At 42.4% G+C, this 25,529-nt stretch overlaps 1 protein-coding gene and 1 long non-coding RNA gene across 11 annotated transcripts in view; one reads left to right on the plus strand and one right to left on the minus strand.

The window, feature by feature from the left end:
• The window catches only part of AFTPH (aftiphilin), a 72,444-nt gene extending 60,408 nt beyond the window's left edge, over positions 1 to 12,036 (plus strand). For 5 of the 7 annotated variants that reach the window (XM_044926049.2, XM_044926047.2, XM_006079812.4 and 2 more), the window contains 2 exons: positions 3,383 to 3,506; positions 10,893 to 12,036. In XM_044926049.2, the coding sequence (XP_044781984.2) occupies positions 3,383 to 3,506; positions 10,893 to 11,040 (272 nt within the window). In that variant the 3' untranslated portion in view covers positions 11,041 to 12,036. The remainder of the gene's footprint in view (positions 1 to 3,382; positions 3,507 to 10,892) is intronic. The other 2 variants (XR_006543440.2, XM_044926051.2) reach the window with 2 other exon arrangements.
• Positions 12,037 to 12,207: 171 nt separating this feature from the next.
• On the minus strand, positions 12,208 to 23,473 carry LOC102411280. 4 transcript variants are annotated; one of them, XR_003102313.3, is made up of 6 exons: positions 21,670 to 23,473; positions 19,791 to 20,110; positions 18,797 to 18,856; positions 18,174 to 18,302; positions 17,514 to 17,557; positions 12,208 to 13,544 (listed from the first exon to the last, which is right to left on the minus strand). It is a non-coding gene; the product is annotated as an uncharacterized LOC102411280 (long non-coding RNA). The 4 variants fall into 4 exon arrangements; XR_006639806.1 differs by lacking the exon at positions 17,514 to 17,557 and having other exon boundaries at positions 19,932 to 20,110; positions 21,670 to 23,469; XR_329469.4 differs by lacking the exon at positions 17,514 to 17,557 and having other exon boundaries at positions 21,670 to 23,469.
• Positions 23,474 to 25,529: the final 2,056 nt, after the last annotated feature.

The following is a 25,529-nucleotide window of genomic DNA, read 5'->3' on the forward strand; positions in this document are numbered from 1 at the left end:
TTCCATGGAGGGAAAAAAAAATGTTAAAGGTGATAGTAGAAAATAATTGCTGTGAGATACTAAAAGCTAGAAATTAAAACTTATTGGAGTGCCTGTTAATGTTCAGCCTGGCAGAAGTTCAGTTCATTGACCCAAGGACTAATGTACTTTGTCATTTTCTAACTGAATAAAAAATTAAAGGATAATGGCATTTTTATGTTTATATTTTATTTAATATGATTTTAATGACTCTCTGTCATCCCTACTTGTGCTCTGGTAATCACGCCTTTTGATCACCAGACGGCTGTTACAGTGCCCTGTAGATGCTGATGCCCAGAATGCATAGTGAGGGTCCCTCTCAGTCCCCGCTAGGATCAGGTAGATAGCCAGCCTGGTTCCTGAGAATTTGCTGGTTTTGTTCTATTCAACTAGATAACCCTGCCACCCACTTCTAGCAAGCAGTTCAGGAGCTATAATGGAAAATGGGGGAGGCTAAGAGAATAGTCAGCTAAGGGTGAGGCTGGGACCCAGGATACCCATCTCCAAGTCTGGTTATGGAAATATGATTGTATTATAACGATGTTCCAAGGCCATTCTGTAGAATGACTGAATTCCTCAAATCTAATCCCCTGGTTATCATTTTCATTGTTTCCAAGATTTTACAAGCATATAAGAAACTAATCTGTGTCTGGTTTTAACTTCAATATGGTATTTCACTGTTTAAATTACTTCTAAATACATGTGAGCTGTGGAATGACCTGAGTAGTTTTTAATACTTAATGGCGGGTGGGGGAACCAAAACACTTGTGTATCAGTTTCCTTATTACTATAATCCCAAGAATGAAGTCAGTTCAGTTCAGTCGCTCAGTCGTGTCCGACTCTTTGCGACCCCATGAACCGCAGCACACCAGGCCTCCCTGTCCATCACCAACCAAGCTCCTATTTTTAATTTGCTCTCAGCTTTGTTTTGTCGTGAACTGTATGATAACTTAAATGAGGTCACTATTTTTGGATGCCTAAAAACCTGGTTTAAATTTAACTTTTGGTTACATTTCAAACTCAGTTAAAAATCATCCATAAGAGCACAAATAATCTGACCAAATAAAGAAGTACAGAAATGACTTGATAACCAGGTTCAGTATACATACACAGCTTAGAGAAGAGCAAGCAGTTTCCGAGCTTTAGAGCTGTAATGGAAGTGAAATTAGCATGGTCGATTGCGATCCTTACTTCAGAACCTCTTAAATACTTTTGTTCCATTTTTTCATCAATATGCTCTAGCCTCTTTGTAAACCTGATTACTATAAATATGCTTTGACTTGTTTTATTGCTACTGGGTTTTGTTAAAACTTCCATCAAGCTGTAGGTGTAAACACTTTCCTGAGTATTCCATTTCACCACTTGCTTGCACTTTTTCTGACTTGTTTCTGGGAAAGTCATTTTGTCTTAGCTTGCAGTTATTTATTTTGTGTTTGAGACTTAGGAGGTTGGCATAGAACTTGGTTGGCTAGCTTTATTTCTGTAACTGAACTATGCCTCATTAAGGTTCTGTTAAAAAAAAAAAAAGAATCTTTTTCCATTAAAAAAATTTACTCTCCAGTTTTTTGTGTAGTTATCTTGTTTTTGAAAAATAGAGCCATAGTACTTTTTTTCGGTGATAATGGTTTTGGAGGGCTGAGGGAGGTTGATTTGGGTTTTGTTTTGTTGTTTTTTTTCAATCTCCCACTTTCCTGTTTGACAGCTAAGTGGCCAGTATTTTACAAACCCAACTAAATTTTCACTAGCACTTTCCTGTTGCCAGTCAGATTGCAGTTGTTTATTCTGCATTATGCATTCACCATCTACCTAAATTTTGTGGTTACTTGGAATAGAACCTTTCACAGTAGAGGAAGGAGGTGCTTTGGGTTCATCTGGTCCTGCTTCACAAGCATCTACAAATTTTTGCATTTTAGCTGCATATTTATGCTTATTATAGAAATACAAAGAAAGGGGCTTTTAAATTACATTTTGAAACTTGTACCTTAATGAACTATTAAGAACTTGGGAGAGTCAACATTTTCTATAGCCTTCCTCCCTTGTTGGACATGGTAACTGTGAAAGCCGCTTTTGCTGGTATAATTTCTGTAAACATCTGAGATCTGTGTTTATATCTGCTAGTCAGCTACAAATTTGGTTCATAGAAAGCAGTTCCTGATTTTCTTCTTAACCTTGAAATACCCTAAAAGGAGAAAACTTGTGAGCATCAATATATGACTCTTTTATATATAATTTTATCTGCTGATCTTAAAACTTTTTAAAGAAATAATAAGTAGAGATTGATGAAACTATAAGACATTTGTACTTAAAATCTGCTTTTCTATTCAAAACTACTGAATTTGCTGAAACCAAAGAAAGGGTAGAATTAAAAAATTTTTGTCTGATTGTCTTTATTTTCCTAAGCTTAGCATGAGTTGAAAATACTTTTTACTTGTTTTTTTGTAGTCATCATATTTTATATAAATTAATATTCAAGGAAGTTTTAAAATATGTATGTGTATTTTAAGGAAGTCAGACGGGAAGGATTTTACTAGACTTTTACAATAAACCTAATCCTAATGAACTCAGCTTCATTTTGAATTTTTCCAAGAAGATATTTGAACTGTTAGCCACTAGATTCAGCTGTGAAACTTTAGGACTATAATTAACCCTTGAGATGATTTTCATTTTGTTCAAAAGTAGCGGTTTTATTCACTTTTTCTGAAAACATTTTACCTCCCCTCTTCTTACCTAAAGAAGAACATTGTGGTATATAACTTTTCTTTAGTAATAATTTAATTCTTTGGATAATATTTCATGTCCTCAGATAGTCAGAATGTATTTAAATTAACCAAATAATTTAGTGTATGTGAGACTTTACATTAACTTCCAAATTTGGGGGTATGAGTGAAAATACGGAGGAAAAATGGTCATGGAGATAAGGGAAAATGGAAGTTCAAAAACTGAGGTTTAATCAGTCCATTTAAAAACTGAGGTGTCATATTGTGCAACAAATCATTGTGCATTCTATTTGTAAAAGATTGTTAACTTTCATATCACAGACTAATCCAGTGCTTAGGGAGTTTCCTGTAGCAGACAGTTTTTTTTTAGAAGTGTTTGAATGATATCTGCTACATAAATGTTAGATTAATTAAGGCTATATTTATACCAAAGTGGAATTTTAAAAGTATTTTCCTACTTTATAGAAACTCTGAAAAGTGGAATTTATAATTTAAAAAGTAAATACAGTGTTACAGTGTTCTAAAGATGTGTTATACTTATAAAGACTCAGATGTTTACAGAATAATTGCCTTTTGCATCTTGGATTGTGGCTAATTGAGTAAGCCATTGCAGCGCACCATCACTGACTATCATTTTATACTATAAGGTGTGGATCCAGAGTTGTATGAATTAACAACTTCTAAGCTGGAAATCTCCACCTCAAGCCTCAAAGTGACTGATGCATTTGCGAGACTCATGTCCACAGTAGAGAAGACAAGCACATCTACCAGGTAAAAGCTAGTGTTCATTACACCCTAATTTTGAATTCTATGTTTGAACAAAGTAGCCCAGATGGGAAAGCATATAAGTTGGTGGTATTTCAGTATACTGTATTAAAAATTCGCTTTACATTTATATAAATGCAATGGATGCCCAATTCTAGAAAATAGTATCAAGTTACATTTAATTATGAATTTACTAGAGGAGAGCTATTTCATGAGAGACTGGAAAGGGCTGACAGATGTGGTCTTTTTCTCTTTCCCTACGCCTATACCTCGGAGAAGGCAATGGCACCCCACTCCAGTACTCTTGCCTGGAAAGTCCCATGGACAGAGGAGCCTGGTAGGCTGCAGTCCATGGGGTTGCTAAGAGTTGAACACGACTGAGCGACTTCACTTTGACTTTTCACTTTCATGCATTGGAGAAGGAAATGGCAACCCACTCCAGTGGCTTGCCTGGAGAATCCCAGGGACGGGGGAGCCTGGTGGGCTGCCGTCTATGGGGTCACACAGAGTCGGACATGACTAAAGTGACTTAGCTTAGCTTATACCTAACTTTGTAACAAAAGAAGAGTCTGATTAAAGAATTGAGATCATAAAACCACAGCATAAATGCTCCCCCTTTTCTTTCTTAACTACTGAGGTGATCATCTTTGGGGTCCCAGTTTGATAATCCCAGAGTCATGTAAGCTAATCCTTTCACCTCCAGGCTAAGAGAGCAGGGCACAGCCACTGTTTTATTTTCTGAATATTTGCTGACGTGTGGCACCTTTGATTTAGGTCCTGAAGCCTTGTTTTTTAAAAAGCCTTCTGGGATCCCCTTAGGTTCATGACCTTTAGAAAAGCAGTTTTCTCAGATACCAGGAATCTCATGTGGGCTTGTGTGTAGGATTCAAAAAACCTTTAGTTTTACATAATTAAGCTCTGGAATAACCCATTGGTTTGACATGTTAGCCATAGAATAAGGCAGTTTCTAATAAGAAGGTAATCATTATAAAGGAATGGTTATGAAGGTAATCTCTACTGCAAGAGCAAATACCAGTGTTGATTGGGATACCAACTCTGCTGTCCCAAATCTGTGATTCATCAACATTTTAAAATAAAAATATTGGGACCCTTCGTGCAGTCCAGTGGTTAAGACTCCACGCTTCCAAGGTGGGGGTACGGGTTCAGTCCCTGTTTGAGGAGCTAAGATCCCACATGCTGCATGGTGTAGCCAAAAAAAAAAAGTGGAAATATTTACCTTTGCCCAGTTAGGCAGAGATATTATAGCACTGTCTCCTGGGTAAATACATTCCATTCACATGTCAAATTCTGATTTATCTTTTAAATCAATTCTTCTGTAGAAAAACATCCATTTAAAACTAACCCTTTTCTTTGTGAATAATAAATGCTTACCTGTCTTAAAACTTTGGCTTGAATTTTCACATGGCCCTTTAACCTGTATTGTGTGCTGAAGTATCCATTCAATCGCTATTATTATTAATACACTTAATGTTCATAATTAAGAAAATCCATTATTATATGTTTTGTAAGCAAGGCTGCCCTGAACTCTTCCCAGGAATGGCTTTGTAGTCTGCTCATTCTTGCTTAGCCACAGATTCTCTCCCTCGTTCTCGTCGCCCATTTCTTTGTGGTAATATTACCTGGCACAGTTAAGCCTCCTATCAAACTAGTGTGGATTTTTTGCTTGCTTTCTAATTTTTTCTCTTTCCAAATAAATTGTATTTTCAACTTAATGTTCTTATTACACAAATTTCTCATCCATTTTTTCTATATATGTTAGCTAGAGGCTAATGACTTTAAAAACAAGCAAACAAGTGATGCTCTTTTTATCATCTGGGCTTTCTCCTGCTGCTTTGTGTACAGCCTTTTCTAAGGGCAGTCCTAGTGTTTCCTCTGCAGTTTCACTGAGTGAACTGTAGTAACGTTGAAAGTCTCTGTGGTGAGAATTCACTGTTTGTACCATTAGGAGGAGCTCTAAGCCACATAGTTAACCTGCTTGCTTTCCTAACTTTTCAACTCACCCTTAAAACATTCTGTACACTAAGGCACTCTTCCACTCTTCCAACTTAAATAACTTTAAGTTATTTTCATTTTTTTCTCTTATTTTGTACTATTATGGGATGAACTGAAACTATAGTGTGCATCTTGGGGTTAGTGCCGTAACTGAATTGGTCACTAATACCTGTCCAGCTTCACATTTAAAACACAATAAATTGAAAGGAAAACAAGTTGCCACCTTTGAATTTTCTGTTTTGAGGAATTAACTATTTGAAAATGGTGAGAAGTGCAAATATTCACAGGTCTTACTATTAGAAGGTAATACTGTAAAATGTCCCCATGAGTGAATCTCAGTTGTACAGGGAAGAGAGAGGGTGGTGACATAGTTTCAACAGAATTTTTTAAGTGTCTTTGTTATTTTTAGGTTTTGTTTCATTTTTTTTGATTAAAACAAAATTTGAAGTGTATACCCCAGCAAAATCTTGGCTTTTGTCAGTACACAGAAGACACAGTGAAAAAGCATTGAGGAACTGTAGTGTGAGGAAGGGTTAAGAAACAGTGGTCTAGGTAGAGGGAATTTGCCATATAGCAAACAACATTCCATACTCTTTTCAAATGCCTTTGCATATGTAAGAGAAAATACATGTGCTCTTCTCTTTCTAAACATAGGTTGTGAAAGTGACTTACTTTTTAAAGAAATGCAAGTTCTCAGTTTTAAAATAGTTCCATCTTCTAGCTTACCTTTTCTAATATAAAGAAAAATTACTTCCTAATCTTAATCAGTGTGTAGCAGCTAGTTAATAGCCACAGACTTTTAGCTGAAGCTTATATAAGCCAAAGGACTAGTTGCCAAAAGGCATACATGGTTTTTTTGCTCTTTTTTTTTGACCTTTTAATTGACATATATTCACATACTATGAAATTCACCCTTCTCAAGCATACGATTCAGTAGCTTTTAGTGTATTTGCAAGGTTGTGCGCCATTGTTGTTTTTGAGTCGCTCAGTCGTGTCCAACTCTTTGCAACCGCATGGACTGCACATGCCAGGCTTTCCTGTCCTTCACCATCTCGCAGAGTTTGCTCAAACTCGTGTCCATTGAGACAGTGATGCCATCCAGCCATCTCATCCTCTGTCATCCCCTTCTTCTCCCAACTTCAGTCTTTCCCAGCATCAAGGTCTTTTCCAGTGAGTCGGCTCTTCCACATTAGGTGGCCAAAGTATTGGAGCTTCAGCCTCAGCATCAGTCCCTCCAGTGAATATTCAGGATTGATTTCCTTTAGGATTGACTGGTTTGATCTCCTTGTATGTTGTCCAAGTGCCATAGTTCAAAAGCATCAATTCTTCAGTGCTCAGCCTTCTTTATGGTCCAGCTCTGACATCCATACATGACTCCTGGAAAAACCAAAGCTTTGACTAGACGGAGGGTAAAGACGGTCAGCAAAGTAACATCTCTGGTTTTTAATACGTTGTCTGGGTTTGTCATAGCTTTTCTTCCAAAGAGCAAGCATCTTTTAATTTCATGGCTCCAGTCACCATCTGCAGTGATTTTGGAGCCCAAGAAAATGAAGTCTGTCACTGTGCAACCATTACCACCATCTAATTCCAGAACATTTGTATCATCCCTAAAAGAAACCCCGAACCCATTAGCAGTCACTCCCTATATTCTACTTTTTCTAGCTCCTGGCAGCATTAATCTGCCTTCTATGTCTATGGATTTTCATATTCTGGTTATTTCATACTAATGGAATAATACATCATATAGCCTTTTGTGTCTGACTTCTTTCACTTAGCATAATATTTTCAAGCTAGCCATATTGTTGCATTTTTTGGTACTTTCCATTCCATTTTATGGCTGCCTAGTATTCCATTGTATGGCTGTACCACATTTTGCTTATCCATTAATCAATTAATGTACATTTGAGTTGTGTTCACCTTTTGATTGTTATAAGTAGTGCTGCCATGAACATTCATGTACAAGTTTTTGTGTGGACAAATGCTTTCAGTTTTCTTGCAGGTGGATTTCCACAGGTGGAACTGCTGTGTTACATGGTTATGCTGCACTTAATTTTTTGAAGAACTACCAAACTGTTTTCCAAAGCAGTGGCCCCATTTTACATTCCCACTAATAATGTTTGAGAGTTCCAATGTCTCTACATTCTCACAAGGCTTGTTACTGTCTGACTTTTTGGTTATAACCATCCCAATGGGTATGAAGTGACATCTCATTGGCGTTTTGACTCACATTTCCCTGATGGCCAGTGAAATTGAGCATTTTTTCAGGTGCTTGTTGAACAGTTGTGTCTCTTCTTTAAGGAAATTTTTGTTGTTGTAAGAATTCTTCTGGATACTTGACCTTTATCAGATATGATTTGCAAATGTTTTATCTCATTCTGTAGGCTGTTTTTTCATTTCCTTGGTTAGTGTCCTATGAAACAAAAGTTTCTTAATTTGATGAAGCCCTGTATATATATTTATATACTTACATGTATACATATATGTGTATTTCATTGCTTGTACCTTAGATGCCATATCTAAGAAACCATTGCCTACTTCAAGGTCAGGAAGTGTTGGCTAACTTTCCTTGTAAGTGTTTCATAATTTCAACTCCTACATTTAGTTCTTTGATCCATTTTGAATTAATTTTTGAATATGACGTAAGGTAGGGATCCAACTTCATTCTTTTGCACATGGATATGCAGTTATACCAGCGATAGTTGTGGAAGACTGTTCTTCCCCAGTTTCTCTCTTGTTGAAAATCAGTTTAACCATAATTGTATGGGTTTATTTCTAGACCCTTAATTGTATTGCATTGGCCAAAAGGATAAATCTTGGGAGAGTATAAATAAAAAATAGGTCATTGCCTCTGCCTCTTGGGGAAAGGCCACGATGTAACATTTTATTTTCAAATTCTCAAGCATTTTCTTCTTTCTTACATTGTAAGAAAACTAGAGCACATCAATTCTTAGTGACTACAGATAAATGCACAAAATATGTAAACTATGTAAACTTTCTCTTATTTTTAAATCCAACTTCAGATAGCCTTCAAGTAGTGCCTCTGAAAGAAGGCAATTGGTAGAAACTCTAGAATAATCTTTACCAACCATTCCTTGGGTGAAAGCTTCTTTGCTCTCCTTCCCCACACCCCAGCTGCACTCTACAAATGAGGAAATGCATTTAAGTGCGATTTTACTTGTTACTGTTTTTAATACCTTTTTATCTTTACAAAAGCAGTAAGAATAGAAAGAAAATACAGACAAAACATTTTTAATTAAAGTATCACATTCTTACCAGTCATATCACTATAACTCCCTAGTTCAGTTCTTTCAGATCTTTATTTTTGCAAATATACACATATAGTTGTTTTAACCAAAAATGAGATTTTATAGTCTATACAAATTGAGCCTACTCCTGTAGTCAGTGGTCTCCATCTGCCGATTTCAGTAAATTTTCATTTCATCTAACACTCAGGCTGTATGTATTCAAATTCCCAACAGTGTCCTTTCTCTCTGCTTTCTCCAGATCAATATCTAGTCTGGGACTTTTGTACTTAACTGTTAGGGCTAGGTCACTTTCAACCTAGTATATCTACCTCCATCCCTCCTGTTGGCTTCTCAGTGTAACCACACTCGCTGGTTGAAAAGGTCAGTCCATGTGTCCTAGAGGATGTCCCAACCTCTGGATTTGTCCATTTGCTTCCTTCAAGTAGTTTTCAAATGTTTCTCCATTTCCCTTATTTCCTGTCAACTGGATATTCTGTCTAAAGGTTTGATGGATTCAGGTAAAACATTTTGGCTGGAAGACATCACAGGTGCTGTGTCACATCAGAAGACACAATGTCATTTTGACCCTATCGTGAGTGATGCTGAGATCGACTACTGGTGAGAGGCTGCCCTTTCCCATGGAGCTTTCCAGCTGTTCACTCTGAGACTAAAAAGTGTACCGGCCTCTCGGGTTTCATTTTGGAATAATGCAGATAGTCAGTTTCCCATCCACTTCATAGTTTTTCTGTGATTTAAATGCCATTAAAAATGTAGATTTTAATCAGAAAGAATTTGGAGTGTTAATTCTATTCTTCTGAGAAACCCTAGAACTGAGGTTGATCTGCTGATGGTTTCAGTGTGCCTGAAGCTGACCTTCATATTGGAAGACCAGTCTTAAAAGTCTGATGTTTGGTTTTTTCAGTTGTTCTGTAAAATATTTTTATTTCAGCCTGAACTCAAATGTGATTACAACAGAAAAGTGCAGGTATTAAAGACCTGCATCTGTCTTTCCTTTCTTGTTTCATCTCCTGACTTCCTTCACCACATCCTAAGGACAAAGAAAAATTTTAGGCGGAAGAAATGACTTGTGTCCCACCTAGTAGAGTACCATAAAGAGAACTGAGCCTTGTAGAGTCAACAGTTTTAAACGAACTTTGATCTAAAATTAATATCATTATGACTGCAACTATTCTTTCAGTGTATTTAACATCCTAGAAAAAATAAAGGTTGAATTACAGTCCTATGCTCAATGTGAGCCACAGTTGAGACTCGGTTGGCATTTTCTGTAGCGCACTGAAGGACCCAGGTCAGCAGGAGCTCTTCCTCTCTGTCCTGGGTCCCACACTGCTCATTTCTTATACATGGGGCATTTCATCTACAGGACCCATCAGGTTTCCAGACTCCCCTCTCCCTGAGTCCCTCCTGCCTGGGTGCATTCTCGGCCTCAGCAGCTGGCCCTAGTGCTGCAGGCTTTGGACCGACCATCTGTCTCCCAGTGGAGCAGAGTCTGGGTGTTTTTGAGCTGAGGGCGTTCTGTCTTGGAATTCCCCTTTGGGGTTTCACCTGAGGTGAAAATTACTTAATGAGGGCTTGTGCCAGACATACTTTATGTTGAGATAACTGGTAGTTTCTCAGTGGGGAGGGGGACATCTAATCAGGTGGAGTTTTACTAGGGCTTCAGCATTATATTTCTTCTTGGTAACTGTTTTTTATTTTTGGCTGCGCTGCACAGCATGCGGGATGTTAATTCCCCAGCCAGGGATCAAACCTTTGCCCTCCTGCAGTGGATGCTCAGAGTGCTAACACTGGGCCACCAGGGAAGTCCCTAGTAGCATTTTAAAAGTACGCCTGGGTAGATTCTTCTAACTTTAATTAGAGCTGTGAGCTGTACACGGGTACAGTTAGGCATGTCTGACTGTAATGAACATACATAAATTCTGTGTGAGTTTTCAGAAGAGATTTCACCTCGGGCACAGAAAGCACTCAACACCAAGGTGTGACGAGGTTCAGGGACTGGCGGAGGAGAAGATACTCAGGTCCCCACAGGTTGCTGTCTGCTTTGAGAGTGGATTTTCTCCCATTTGGCCCATAGCTCGAGTCACTTTAAGACACGTCTTTTTTCATTTGTCAACAGGAAACCGAAAAGAGAAGAGCACCTGAGTGAAGAAGCCATCAAGGTGATCTCCAGCCTTCCTGACCTAACGTTCATGCATGCCAAGGTGTTGATGTTCCCGACCACCTTGACACCTTCTACAAGCTCCCAAGAGAAGGCAGATGGATAACTGATGTGAACTGGACAGTTTCAATTGTTTTTCCTTCCCTCCAGCCCTTCCCTACCATCAAAAGCATACCTGCTCTAATTAAAAAAAAAAAAAAATTAAAAGTTCAGCTGATTTGTTGGTAAGCCGCACTAGAAAGGTATACATAGTAATGTATATTTATTTACATACTGAAGTCATAAATTTATATTAGAAACAAATGTAAATAATCGGGGGTGAACATTTTTGAAGATTTATTCTTTTTGTGTTGCTGGGGTGTGTACATTTACGTCTTTGTGAAATACACTGGTGGTGTCCTTCTTACACAACTTTTGAAATAAAAAATGAAAATTAAAAACCCAAATCTCCACTGTCTATGAAATCCCCTTCAGCCTTTTCAGATTTCATTGAATGTCCCATTAATTTTTCATATTGTATATTGAATTACTTTTGCTATCATAAATAAGCTCCAGGTCCCTGTTTAATTTTTTTTTTTTTTTTTTAATTTTATGTGTGGTGGGTTTGTTTCAGGTCTGGCTTTTGTTACCATTTTTGTGCTCTTTTTTAATCTTTTCAATCTGGCCTATTGCTGTTTGACCTTTTGCAAGGTACTTGCATTGATTGGTCTTTTGTTATAGGGTATGGATCATTGTCAGAACTTGATTGAAGGGGTTTAAAGAGATTGTGTGTGTTTTAAATCAGTTTGGTTTGGAGAAGGACCAAATTACATGAATGTCTTACAATGAAATTTACTTGTTACTGATTTTTTTTGTTCTATTGTACCACTATTTTTTGAGGATTTTGCACAGTGTAAAATGACATAATCATAGATTGCTATGGTTTAGGCTGTATATACAGTAAAAACTATGGGTTTTAAATGTTTGGGGAAATTCCTATGGAAAAAAGAAAGACATGTAGAAGAACCTCTAACAAGGTTAATGTGCATGCCTAAGGTCTTTTGAGATTTCAGTGTGTAAATTTCCTTTTAGCTTACACAAAAATAAAATAATTTAAAAGAAATTTAGCCTGGTGTCTGTACTTTGGTATCTGAGGGAAAATGTCATGAATTTGGACATTAAGTTTTATTTCATATTAATGTATTTCAATCCAGAGAAAATCATTTGGTAGGGCTTTCACTTTATTAAAACCAAGAAGAATTAGATTCTCACCCATAAGAATTTGAAACAACCCTTTAAATAGCTAAGCTGTTTTTATGTAGAACATGAGATCATACAAGAAATTTCCATGATTCATTATAATGTATCTTTGTCAAAATTGGTGAAGTTAAATAGGGATGTATAGGGAATTTTTTTTCTTCCTAAGAAAATATATGCATGAAACTAAGGTGAGCAGAAAATTTCTTAAAAGCACTTTTTAAATATTGTTACTAGATTAGGTGTTGCTTTAGCAAAGTCACATGACCCATTTCATTAGAAGCAGGCAGTCAGCCCAACAGTAGTCCACCTCATCGGCTACGGGAATGTTCCGTTGGAACTCGTCTGTACCTCCGTCACTGACAGAGATTCCTGTGTGGCCAGGTTATTACACGGGCCACTGCAACAGTTGCTGGAGTGTACTTTAAGTAAGGCCTGAAGCAACGGTGCTTATCCAGTCCATCTCCTGCCATTTCCCCCAACTTTTTTTTTTTTCAGAGAAGGCTTTCCTTCAGAATAATCACAAGTTATCAGTGCCCAGTGGACCTTCTGAATGGAAGGATAAAAGTATTCCTCAGCAGACTTTTACTTGTTTCAGCAAATTGAAGCTGAAGGGCTGCTTATACAGTCCATTACAACTAAAGTATAATGGTAGCTTTCATCAGCCTAAATTCAGAGCCCATTTATTAGCTGTGATACCATGGAAAAGTTAATCAACTTCTCTGAGCCATAGTTCCACTGTCTTTAAAAAGGGGAATGATACCACCTACCTGTGGGGTTGATGTATTAAATAATAAATGTAAAACATTTATCATATGAGGAAACCATCAATAAACAATAGAGCATAGTTCACAAAATCTATAAAGGCCCCTGTGGTCCCAGTAGATTCAAGAAGCAGTCACAGGAAACAGGATCACTTAAGTTACTGTGCTATAATTTAAAAGTGGTCAAGTGGACATTTCTCAAGAAAGTGCCCCTGCTTTAATGACACACAAAGTAAATTGGTCTTAAACTCAACTTTTCAATAAGCCACATTTCCCTTTCGTGTGTCATATTGGCCTTTGATGTTTTAGTCACAACAGGTACATTAACACTTGGTTGTCATAGGTTAAGGTCAGGGGTCTAGTCCTGAGGACCAAAAGTCTTAGCTTTTCAGCTTTCCGTTTTTCAGCTTTTCAGCTCAGCTTTGCACCAGATCAAGGCTTGAATTACACTGGAAAGCAATAACTAGCAGGGCTGGTGCGGGAAAAGCCTTGCACATCTCCGTGGGAATCTCAGCAACGGGAGAGGTTATTGGCTGCAAGTTTGTCTTGATCTTCAGCTGCTTCTCAGAGCAGCTGCCCATTTGTCCTTCTCAAAGTCAGCCAGAGGACCCTGCAGAGGTGGGGAGAAGAAACCAAGGAGTCAGAGACCCCAAAAGCCAAGTCACACACAGTGAAGACTGATTTAGCCTTGGCTCAGACGGTAAAGAATCCGGATGCCTGCAGCGCAGGAGACTTGGCTTCAATCCCTGGATTGGGACTATCCCCTAGAGAAGGGGATAGCATCCCACTCCTGTATTCTTGCCTGGGAAATCCCACAGATAGCTACCAGAGGAGCCTAGTAGGCTACAGATCATGGAGTCACAAAGACTCAGACACGACTGAGCGACTAACACACTTTGCATCTTCCACATCCTAAAACCAGTACACTCATGCCCTAGGGTCTCATCTTACTTGATGGCCAAATCCAAATAGCCATACCTAATCCCCCAGTTAATTCAAGTCAAACGACAAAGTTATAGGAGAAACTTCCCTAAATTGAGTCATGTGTCACTACTATTTTTGTGAGTCATTCTTTTATAGAGAGACTTGCTCTTCCCTCTACATGATTGTCATGCTCTTTATTTAGAACTTGTTGTCTTTTTGCTCCCTCATGTTTCTTGAATCAGGATTAGGCTTGGCTGTGAGTAACAAAAACCAAAAATACTACATATAATAAGACTCATACTTTAGTCACATTTGAACTTCTCTGAAATTGGAGTGTGTCATACAATTGGATGGGGTAGCTGTTTAATTGGCAGCAGTTTCTTTTTCTTAGTGATATATAAAATAATGCTGTCTTACGTTCAATGACAGAGTTGGTGGGAAATGGTAATGGTGGCTTCCACATTAGCAGTCTATTTCTCTTGCCTGTTCAACATCAGAAAACAGTCTGGGGATAGTAAAGAGGCTTCATAGCTCATCCAAAATGGAAACTCTTAGCATCCTGTCCTGCGATTCTCAACACATGGTCTCTCTTACGGTCCAAGTATTCTCTTTGGGGTTCAGCTGCCAAGTCTGCATTCCAGCCATCATGGGAGAAGGACATACTCCTTTCCGCTAAGGACACTTTCCATAATGTATAGACAGTATTTCTAATTCCAACCTATTGACTAGAACTTAGTTGCAGTGCCATCAGTTGAGTTCAGTTGCTCAGTCGTGTCCGACTCTTTGTGACCGCATGGATTGCAGCACGCCAGGGCTTCTCTGTCCATCACCAACTCCCAGAGCTTATTCAGACTCATGTCCATCGAGTCAGTGATGCCATCCAGCCATCCCATCCTCTGTCGTCCCCTTCTCCTCCCACCTTTTATCTTTCCCAGGATCAGGGTCTTTTCAAATGAGTCATTTCTTCACATGGTGGCCAAAGTATTGGAGTTTCAGCTTCAGCATCAGTCCTTCCAATGAATATTCAGGACTGATCTCCTTTAGGATTGACTGGTTGGATCTCCTTGCCGTCCAAGGGACTGTCAAGAGTCTTCAACACCACAGTTCAAAAGCATCAATTCTTCAGCGCTCAGCTTTCTTTATAGTCCAACTCTCACAACCATACATAACTACTGGAAAACAATAGCTTTGACTAGATGGACTTTTGTTGGTAAAGTAATGTCTCTGTTTTTTAATATATTGTCTGGGTTGATCATAGCTTTTCTTTCAAGAAGCAAGCGTCTCTTCATTTCATGGCTGCAGTCACCATCTGCAATGATTTTGGAGCCCCCAAAAATAAAGTCTGTCACTGTTTCCATTATTTCCGCATCTATTTGCCATGAAGTGATGGGACCAGATGTCGTGATCTTAGTTTTCTGAATGATGAGTTTTAAGCCAGCTTTTTCACTCTCCTCTTTCATCAAGAGGCTCTTCACTTCCTCTTCACTTTCTGCCATAAGGGTGGTGTCATCTGCGTATCTGAGGTTATTGATACTTCTCCCAGCAATCTTGATTCTAGCTTGTGCTTCATCCAGCCTGCCATGTCTCATGATGTACTCTGCATACGAGTTAAATAAGTGGGGTGATAATATACAGCCTTGACGTACTCCTTTCCTGATTTGGAATCAGTCTGTTGTTCCTTGTCCAGTTCTAACTGTTGCTTCTTGATCTGCATACAGATTTCTCAGGAGGCAGGTCAGGTAGTCTGGTATTCCCATCTCTTGAAGAATTTTCCACAGTGTTGTGATTCACACAGTGCCATATCTAACTGCAAAAGATGTGCAGTACCATATCTAGCTGCAAAAGAGACTGGGAAATACCTTTATCCTGGGTGGCCAACTTAAAGGGATTCTAGTAGTGAGGAAAGAGAGAACAGATGATGTAGGACAACCAGAAGTCTGAGTCACTCTTGTTTTTCACTTCTCGGTCCTTATAAACAGTATGTCATGGAGCTAAAGTAGTACATAGAGAAATGAATTCTGGGACCATTGTCTCAGGCTGTAGCAATGCCTCAAATGGGATCTGTCACCTTTCTGTTGCTTTTCCAAGGGGGAGAGATCAATAGTGGGTAGCTCAGGTTTACCAGCACCTTTCAGAGGCACAAACACTGAGACAAATCACGGGTGGAAGTAGGGAGCAGTCTGGGGAGGTAGAAGGGACACTGGATTAAACTAGGAGTTGTGTGTTCTAAGTTTAGCTCTGCCACTAATCAGCTGTTAAGATCTTGGATAAATCCCTTTCTAAGTCGCAGGTACTTGATGCATAAAATGAGGGGTCGGAATCTACAGAATCAAAAGCTAAAGTAGGAGGACTTCCCTGGGGTCCAGTGACTAAGGTTCTGCATTCCCAGTGCAAGGGGACTGGGTTTGATCCCTGGTGGGGAACTAGATCCTGCGTGTGTGTTCAGTCACTAAGTCGTTTCCAACTCTTTGCGACCCCATACACTATAGCCTACCAGGCTTCTCTGTCCATGGGATTCTCCAGGCAAGAATACTGAAGAGGGTTGCCAGTTCCTACTCCAGGGGATCTTCCTCACCCATGGATCAAGCCTGTGTCTTCTGCATTGGCTGGTGGGTTCTTACCACTGAGCCACCAGGGAAGCCCCCTAGATTCTGTATGCCATAACCAAAGCCCCTATATACCACAACAAAGATTGAAGATCCCAAGTACCAGAACTAAGACCTGAGCGGCCAAATGAAAAAAAACATGGATTTTCAAAAAAACAATTTTAAAAAGCTAATTTGGAGAAACCTTAGAGAATCAGAATTTTAGAACTGAAAGTTCAGCTGGCCCAGTGCTCTGCAAGTCACTCCCAGAAGCAGTGTTGCAGGAGGGCTGGGCCCTGCAGCGATGGGGGTGTCCATAGTGACACACTGGGTTTATATGGGGAGCAGGGAGATTTGCAGACGATTCACTGGAGCAAAGGGTTCCATTGCTAACAAACATTGGGAGCCAATGATGATTACATTCCCAGAGCTGAAGAAATTGAAGCCTGGAAAAGGAAATTGGCATTCACAATGTTACTCATCTATAACCAGGGGCCCTACCTGAATCCAGTTTCCTAATTCTCCGTCTTTTACACTCTCTTGCATCTCCCCTCTGAACAGGCAGCCAGTTTAGCCTTTGCCCGAACAACTGCAGGACCTCATGTGAGCTCAGACTCCCACAGGTTGTTTGACCCCACACACACACACCTGCTTTGCAGGCCAGAACTGACGGTTAGGTAGAAGGGGCACCAGGTTAAGGTTGATTCAAGGGAGAAACCTAATCCCTTTACCATAAATACTGAAGACCAGTGTCATGCTCCCTGTCCCCGCCTTCTACCAGGTCACCCATGATAACATGGCTGCCAGGTCTTTCCTATACATGTCATCCTTCCCTGCATATTATTCCAGTTTACCATAATTCCTCTTACAATGTGCTCTCGAGGGCTCCCCTGGTGGCTCAGTGGTAAAGAATCTGGTTCCAAAGCAGGAGACACAGGTTCGATCCCCAGGTCGGGAAGATTCCACATACCTTGGAGCAACTAAGCCCAGGGGCCACAACTACTGAATCCCATGTGCCTAGAGCCCCGGCACATCAACAAGAGAAGCCACGCAATGAGAAGTCTGCTTACCACAACTGGAGAGTAGACCCACTCGCCACAGCTAGAGAAGAAGCCTGTACAGCAACGAAGACCCAGCACAGCCCAAAATAAATAATAAATAAATAAATAAAATTAATGTTTTTGAATGTGCTCCTGAAACCGGACTAAATAAAATTAATGGTTTTGAATGTGCTCCTGAAACTGGACCAGATGTTGCTTCATCACTGGCAGAGGGCTCATATTTATTTCATTTCAGACACTTCTTTCAAATGTAGCCTACAATTGCATTATTGTAATGTAATGTTACCATACTGTCTATGGCAACAACATTGTCTCTTTAGATGGTGTAAACAGTCTTTTCCCCGTAATTGCCATCAAGCCAGATTTTTTCTATCATCTACTTGTGTCCTTGAGTTTCTAAGAACCAAAAACAGTTCTTCATTTGTCCTTTTACAACATTACTCTGCTAGTTTTGGATGACTATTTCAGCCTGTCCATCTCATCAAATCTTAATTGTACCATCTAGCATGTAGTCTCCCCCTCCTTCCTCAGCTTTGTCATCCACAAATTGACAAATAACCTGTGTGATCCAATCACCGACCCAGATATTGAGCTGTACAAATCCCCACAACTCCCCTTGCAGAGCACCAGGAAGACTTGGACACATCTTCCCAGCACAGGGACACTCACATTTCTCCATCTTGGCCACGGATCCTAAGAGCAGGCAAAGCTTTGCCAAATCCCTCTCACTCTGCTTCTGGGCAGTGCGTGGACATCCCGAGCATTTCCTTCACTCAGCTTGATGTCGGTGCCCTGGTGCTGCCAAAGTGTAAGGGCGGTAAAACAAGTAAGAGATAAAAGCATCTACTCAGGATGGGAGATTAAATGAGGATAATCCATAGAGTCACTGGCACATAAGAAGCACTCAGTAAATAATTTTGTATTATCATCCTTCGTTCAGGTCAGCACTCCATCACTGATGATACAGAGAAAGGCTGAGGCTGGGAGCAATGGCTGTCCTCCCGACAGTAAGTCAGAAAGGCCGCCTGACATCCACAGTCCCTGGATGCCCTCCGTGTCTCATGCCTCCGTTGTCCATCATGTTACCTCATCTTTTCAACAGGACAATCTCTGAAGCTAGAATTCATATCATTTCATATATTTTATTTTAGATTTACCACTTTCAAGAACTGCTCCCTTCCTTCAGTTTTCCAAAACTAGGATTTAAGGACTAGACAACGGTCCCCTTACCCACCCTGACCAAGAGTGTGAGTGGCGACGTCGGCTCCTTTGGCTTCCGCCTTTCGACTCACCTTTAGACCACGCTCACGCTCCTGTCCCCATGTGGTCATCTCTCTCCTGGGGGTCAGTGACTAGAGCCACAGAAAATCACAAAGGTCAACGGGTGCTGCGTCTGCCTCGGGAAAGGGGCTCCCTGGTTGCCGACGTAGTGTTTCCCAATGGGTCCTCAGCCCAAACAGGTAACACACGGTCTTGATCGAGCTCCTCATCCTTGCCCCTTCCCCAGCCATGCCCCAGGCTTCTGAAACCCGCCACCGCCCCCCACCCCCCAGGATCCCACAGACTTCTGGATCGAAGTATGTGCACCACAAAGCTGCACTCTCCCCTGCCTGCACACCCTCACCCCTGGCCTTGGTGGCCTGTCCCCATTAGCCATCCAAACCCCACCTTTGCTCAGGGCCTGCTCCCCTGCCTCATGCCTAATCCTCTCAGACCTGGAGTTCCTACCAGTGATGCCTCCTACACCCCCATCTCCTCCATCTTCAGGCCCCCAGAGTCTCTTGAGTGGCCACTATGACAGCCCATGCTGACTCACCCCACCTCGCCTCCCTTCCCATCTAACCTTTGGCCAAGCGCAGAGTGCTCTTCTATCAGAAAGCCTTCCCGGTGCTCCTTTGCCCTCATGACAAAGTCTTAACTCCTCGGTGTGTCACAAAACATCTGGGGCTGCACCCATGTGTGGCAGGCTCTGCCAGGATGGCCAGCTGCTGTCCAGGACCCAAATGCCCCCTCCCAGGGTTGCTCTTCTTTACCACGGGGCCAGCGTCACCCCCGGAAGCCTTTCTGGTTGCCCCTCCCCTGCCCCGTCCATCCCCAACACCAGTTGGTTGGTCTCCTGCCACCCTGGGCGCTTGGCAGGGTTCTCTGATAATAAGAGGTTTACATTATTGTCATCCAACCAGCCTGCATTACTAGCAGTGCCACTGGGTGCCAGGCACGCGCTTTGCACACACACGCCCTCAGAATCCTCCCTGGAACTCTAAGAGGTCCCTGAACACTACTCACCCCAGTTTGCTGGGCATAAAACCATGACTTGGAACACTGTGTAATTTCCCCAAGGTCACTCAGCCAGGAAGCAGAAGAGTCTAGAAGCCAGGTCTATCTGGTCCCAGAAGCTTCATGGCGTGATGAGGGCTGTCAAGTCACCTGTGGCCTTGCTCCTCGCTCCCTCAGGCTGGGAGCTCCTCGAGGGCGGGACCCTGTCTGTCTCCGATCGGGCCCACGGTCCCCAGCAGACATTCACCTTGTTCGCTTCTTGAACCAGTTAGTACTGAGCCCCTCGGCGAAATGGAGGGATCCTTCCAGCATCTGTCCTGTGCCTTGGCCTGCAAATATGAGAGCCTTGCCTCATATTCTGTCTGATTTTTCTCCAGATACCCTGTTCCATTGATCACTGACTCGATTCTCCAAGCTCTAACTAACTAACACCAACACCAACCCCGTGGGATTTCGGTTTTGCTGAAAGCTATTTGTTTGGGTATGGTTTGGCCTTGATTCCTGCCTTGAACAAGCAGCAAGTAAGGGCTGGACATGGGGAGATCTCAGGTGCTCCTGGGGCATGGCTCCATAGCCCACCCCTTTCCTGTTTGGAAAGCTCATGGCTCTGTAAGGAGATTCCCAAACCCAGAATCCTGACCTCTCCCCAGAGGGGCCCTCAGTGGGTGGTGATGGGCAGTAAGTTCCTGACTAAGGCCTGGGTGTGCTCAGACTTGGGGGTTCTCAGACAGAGCTTGATATCCCTGAATGACAGGGTCACACGGACAGTCACTGAACTCAGGGACACAACAGGGAAAACTGAAGGCATGCCCATGTTGAAACTTGCCCAGCCAACTGTCTGCTTCCAATATCCACCCCTCCTTTTCTCTTCTGTTCTCCAAAGCAGCACTTCTGAGTAAGGGCTGGAGGTGGTGTGGTCATGGCAGAGGGAGTTGCTCCTGACTTTTCTGTTCTGAGGCAGGCTCCCCAGTACGGCCCCAGCACCCCAAATCCACAGGATGACTGCCAGAGACGACTATGCCAGAGGCCCTCCTCCCATCAATAAATCCAAGCTTCAGCTGAATGGAGACATTTGACTGAAACCAGTATTTTCACTCTGAAGGAGTAGCAAAGTGTGACTCAAGGCCCGTCCGACTCCAGGCTTAATGCCTTGGTCATGGGAAGACCGGTTTGAGTGGGTGAGAATTTGTTTCACTTTATTTTCGCTGAGTTGCCTTGGGAGACTGAACTTTGATCTGGGTGGGAATCACTAATTCATTGGCTCACAGGAAGACATAGACCAGTGTTCCACCTCCTGTCAGAAGAAACCAGTGCCCCTTGGCTCAAGGAAGAAGCCTGAACGCAGTCCCCAGCACCCCGGCCCCTCCCACCCACTCGCCCGCCTGCTTAGTCACCTTTCTTGGCCGCCTGGGTCCCATCAGCGCCACACCAGCCACAACCAGAGAGCTGGGCGGCTTGGTTTCCCTTCAGTTACTATCTTGTAACTCCCTCTTAATTTACAATCTGTTTGCTCTCTCAGATGTTTGGAAAGAAAACTCCTTAGTCAGCAGCCCTGGAAAGCTTCATTTTCAGTGAAAACTGGATCCTTCTTTCCCAGGTTTTTTTGGGGCTTGTGGCTGGAACCTAACATCTGTGAGGCAGGCAGGGCCTCATTGGCCCTATGTCACCAGATACCTACTGAAGGGATGCATTTGGGGTAGAATACGTGGGCAGAGCCCACCAGTGACAGCTGGTCTTTATCTAATATCAACTTCTGCCGACTGGAAGATGGGTGAGCTATCGGCCCTGAGAGAGGAACAAAGATGAGAAACATCCAGCCTAGCTCAGATGCTAGTGGGAACCCACCAGGAGGCCCTTTCACTAAGGGCTGACAAGAAAGCCACACTACCTGAACATCTTCCTGACTGCAGGGGAGTGTTCGCCACCAGGTTACTTAGCTCCGCGGGCTGGCCTCTCGGACAGGGTCCTCCCAGGCACTTCCATCAAAGGTGACGCATCAGCCTGCTCGACTTTGAACCGTCCTGTGGTGTGCTTCTGAAGATTGTGAAAGAAGGGGCAGGAGCTATTACTAAGGATAATCATTTCAACACAGAACTTGGTAGGGAACGAAGTACACCACTGGCTCTTGGGCCCTGGCTGTTCCAGGATTTCTCAGCTGTCCTCAAGCGTTCACGGCTAAGGAACCCTGAAATGCGGCCTGAACGTTGCTCCTGGGAAAGAAGCAGGAATGAGGCAACTGGAGTTTGAACCCTGGTGTGCCACTTCTTAACTGTGAAACTAGGAATCAGCCTGCCAAATGGGGATCAGCATTAAAGTAAAAAAAAATCAACAAAAACAGTCCTCTTAGGATAATTAAAGAAAGAACTTTTGTTAAACAAATTTGCACAAACTTGGAAACAATAAATACTGAGTGATGTAACATATTATTATTTCATTAATCATTATCGTTGTTATTATTGTTTAGGACCCCAGGTTCTTAGTGGGTACCCACAATGTGTCTCACCTGACTTGGGAGCCTTACAGGGAACAGGACTGCTTCTGACGCTACACCTGATTCAATAAAATGAATAAGGACCAGCAGGCCAGCTGTTCAGGACAGAAGGATTATGAGCAATTGACTCTTGATCTGAATGGCGGGGCTGCAGAAGTAGCTGAGCTCCACGAGGGGGCTCAGGAGATGCTGAAGAGGCTTAGAGAGAGGCCATGGCGGTGGTGCCTGGTATCATCCGGTGAGACCTCAGAGAACCCTCCCTGGCACTTCCCTCAAAGGTGACCCTTGACGCCCTGCCAGTGTTTTTAACTGTCTTGTGATGAGCTTGGAAGATAGGTGGAATGTAAACAGGGTTGTTCAGCCAGAACCCATCCTAGAAGGTGAATCCCACAAAGACTGTCCATTCTTTCACTCATTGAAGTTTGGTTAAGCACCTACTATGTGCCAGGTGCTGCTGCACATTTCCCTCCAAACACACAGAAAGTGCACACCCCTGGGTTTGGCAAGCAGTGCGGGCCCAGCCAAGCCCAGGAAGGTGAGCTCTGTCCCCTGGGGCATCTCATTCTCCTCCCTTGAGCCACCCTGAAACTTAAAATGCTTAGATTTTATTTACGTATTTACCGTGTGAAGAATTTCAGAATAAATCATGGACATCGTCCCCTGTCATCTCCACACGCCAACAGCATGTCCAATATAAAGGAATATTCTCCTAACTGCAAATACCATTATCACACCTAAGAAAATTAGTAATAATTTCTGAATACCCACCTGAAGCCCAGTCTATTAAAATTCCCCCAAAAGTCTGTAAAGTATCTTTTGTAGCTCATCTGTTCAGGTCAGTGTCTGCTCATGGAGTACACATTCACTTGACTGTATGTTCCTTTTGACCTAGAACAGTTCTCCCATCCTTTTATTTTCATTGCATTGATTTTTTTTTTTTTTTTTTTTTGAGAGACCAGGCCAGTTGTAGAATGTTCCACATTCTGGATTTATCTGATTATTTCCTCCTGGTGTCATTTAGCTTTGTCCCTCTACCCGCTATATTTCTTCTAATAGAGTCTTTGTCCCTTCAGATTGCTTTAATGAAAATACAGTAGATTGAAAGTGAAAGTCACTCAGTTGTGTTGGACTCTTTGCAACCCCATGGACTATACAGTCCAAGGAATTCTTCAGGCCAGAACACTGGAGTGGGTAGCCTTTCCCTTCTCCAGGAGATCTTCCCAACCCAGGGATCGAACCCAGGTCTCCCGCACTGCAGGTGGATTCTTTACCAGCTTAGCCACAAGGGAAGCCCAAGAATACTGGAGTGGGTAGCCTATCCCTTCTCCAGTAGATCTTTCTGACCCAGGAATCGAACTTGCTTGTAGGCGGATTCTTTACAAACTGAGCAATTGGAGAGATACAATAGATTGAGTGACTTACAAATAACAGAAATTTATTTCTCATATTTCTGGAGACCCAGAAGAAAGAGATCAAAGCTCCAGCTTGGCTAGGTTTTGGTGAGAGCCTGCTTGCTGGTTCACAGACAACACACATGGCAGAAGAGAAGGGAGCTCTCTGTGTCTCTTCTAACAGCACTAATCCCATTCATTAGGGTTCTACCCTCATGATCTATTCACTTTCCAAAGGCCCCACCTCCTAATACCATCACACTGGGTGTTAAGATTTCAACATATGAATTTAGGGGAACACAAACATTTCATCTATCGCAATAGTCTTCCTAAAGGTCAATATCTTGAAATATCGCCAACTTCATCCAGCTTTCAGCAGAAGTTTTTGGGCTCTGCAAGGTATAGGTATAGTAGGGAGGGGTAAAGGTGCGAAAGAAACAGCCCTGGAGGTGCTCTTGCCATGGCAGGGAGGCCCAAAACAAGGGCCAGGAAGGACCTATGTGCCCTAGGAAAGGTTCCCGCAGACAGCAGGGGGGCGTTCAGCAAATTTTTTCATCCAGAAACCCCCAGCTGTGCACTGCACAACTCAGGGGGTGCCTTCACAGAGGCACAAGTGGTACCGGTGGAGCTGCGTATCTGGAATCTCTCCATGAGCCCTATGATATAGGCACTATTCTCATCCCATCTTACACATACCATGATAAAACCTAGGCCCAGAGAGGTTAAACAAGTTGCCCCAAAGCATACAGCAAACCAGATTTACACCCGGAGGATTTGGCAGCCCGTCCATGCATCCATGCATTGCCTCCAAGCTCTGCCATCATCTTGGAGCCTCCCAATCAGCCCCTGAAGGATCTCCTGTGCTCTCACTATTCCACAGGTGACGACACTGAGGTTGAGCAAGTGGGAGCCAAGGAAGAGCCAGAGGAATTGAGAGGGGTAAGAAATCACCCTGGGCCGAGGCAGTGGCAATCCAGAAGGCTGCACAGCTCAGAAGCGTGTTCCTGAGATTCAGCTCCTGGGGGCCAACAGGCCAGGTCCCGGCCCAGCCCCCCATCGGTCTGCCTCCCTCTAGAGCCCCAGCCGGGAAAGATGGATTCTGGAGGAGGGGATGGTCTCAAGGTTAATATTCACCCTCATTTTCCACTCAGCATCAGAGTCACAGGGGCCCTCTGAGGAATGCGCTCTGTGGGTAGAGAGAGATTAATGAAGCAACCTGGCCAGCCCTCCCATACCCCAGCCACCTCCTTGGATCTTGACCAGATGCCTGTTTGCAGTTCTGCAGCACAGCACCCCACCTCATGGGGAGCCTGCATGGTGCCGGAGCTCAGGCCACATGGAGACCGAGCTCATTAAGGCCACACACAGGGCAACTACAAGAGAGGACAGGCCCACTGCTCCCCCCTCCCCCTGCCAACCCCCCAGCACAGACAACACCTAAGTGCCCACAACCAACCTACAAAGAGGTGGAGATGGCAGCATGAGGAGTCCCATTTCACAGATGAGGAAAGCAAGGCTTGGAGGCTCTACTATTGACTGCCAGCCCCCTCAAAAGAGATGTCTCCCCCAAATCTGTGACTATGATTTTATTTGGAAAAAATAGTCTTTACAGATGTAATTAAGAATCTCAGAATGAAACATTCTGGATCAGGGTAGGTTCTAAGTCTAACGACAAGTGCCTTTGTGAAAGAGGGATGGGTGTGAAAGTACTTAATGCTGTTGAACCATATACTCAAAAATGGTTAAAATGGTCAATTTTATGTTACACGTATTTTACCACAATAAAATTTAAATTTAACTCATTTTTTTTTTTTAAGAGGGTGAAGAAGATGGGAAAAGAGACACAGAGGAGAAGGTGATGGGAAG

This window comes from Bubalus bubalis, chromosome 12, assembly GCF_019923935.1.
Source record: "Bubalus bubalis isolate 160015118507 breed Murrah chromosome 12, NDDB_SH_1, whole genome shotgun sequence".
Lineage (NCBI taxonomy): Eukaryota > Metazoa > Chordata > Mammalia > Artiodactyla > Bovidae > Bubalus > Bubalus bubalis.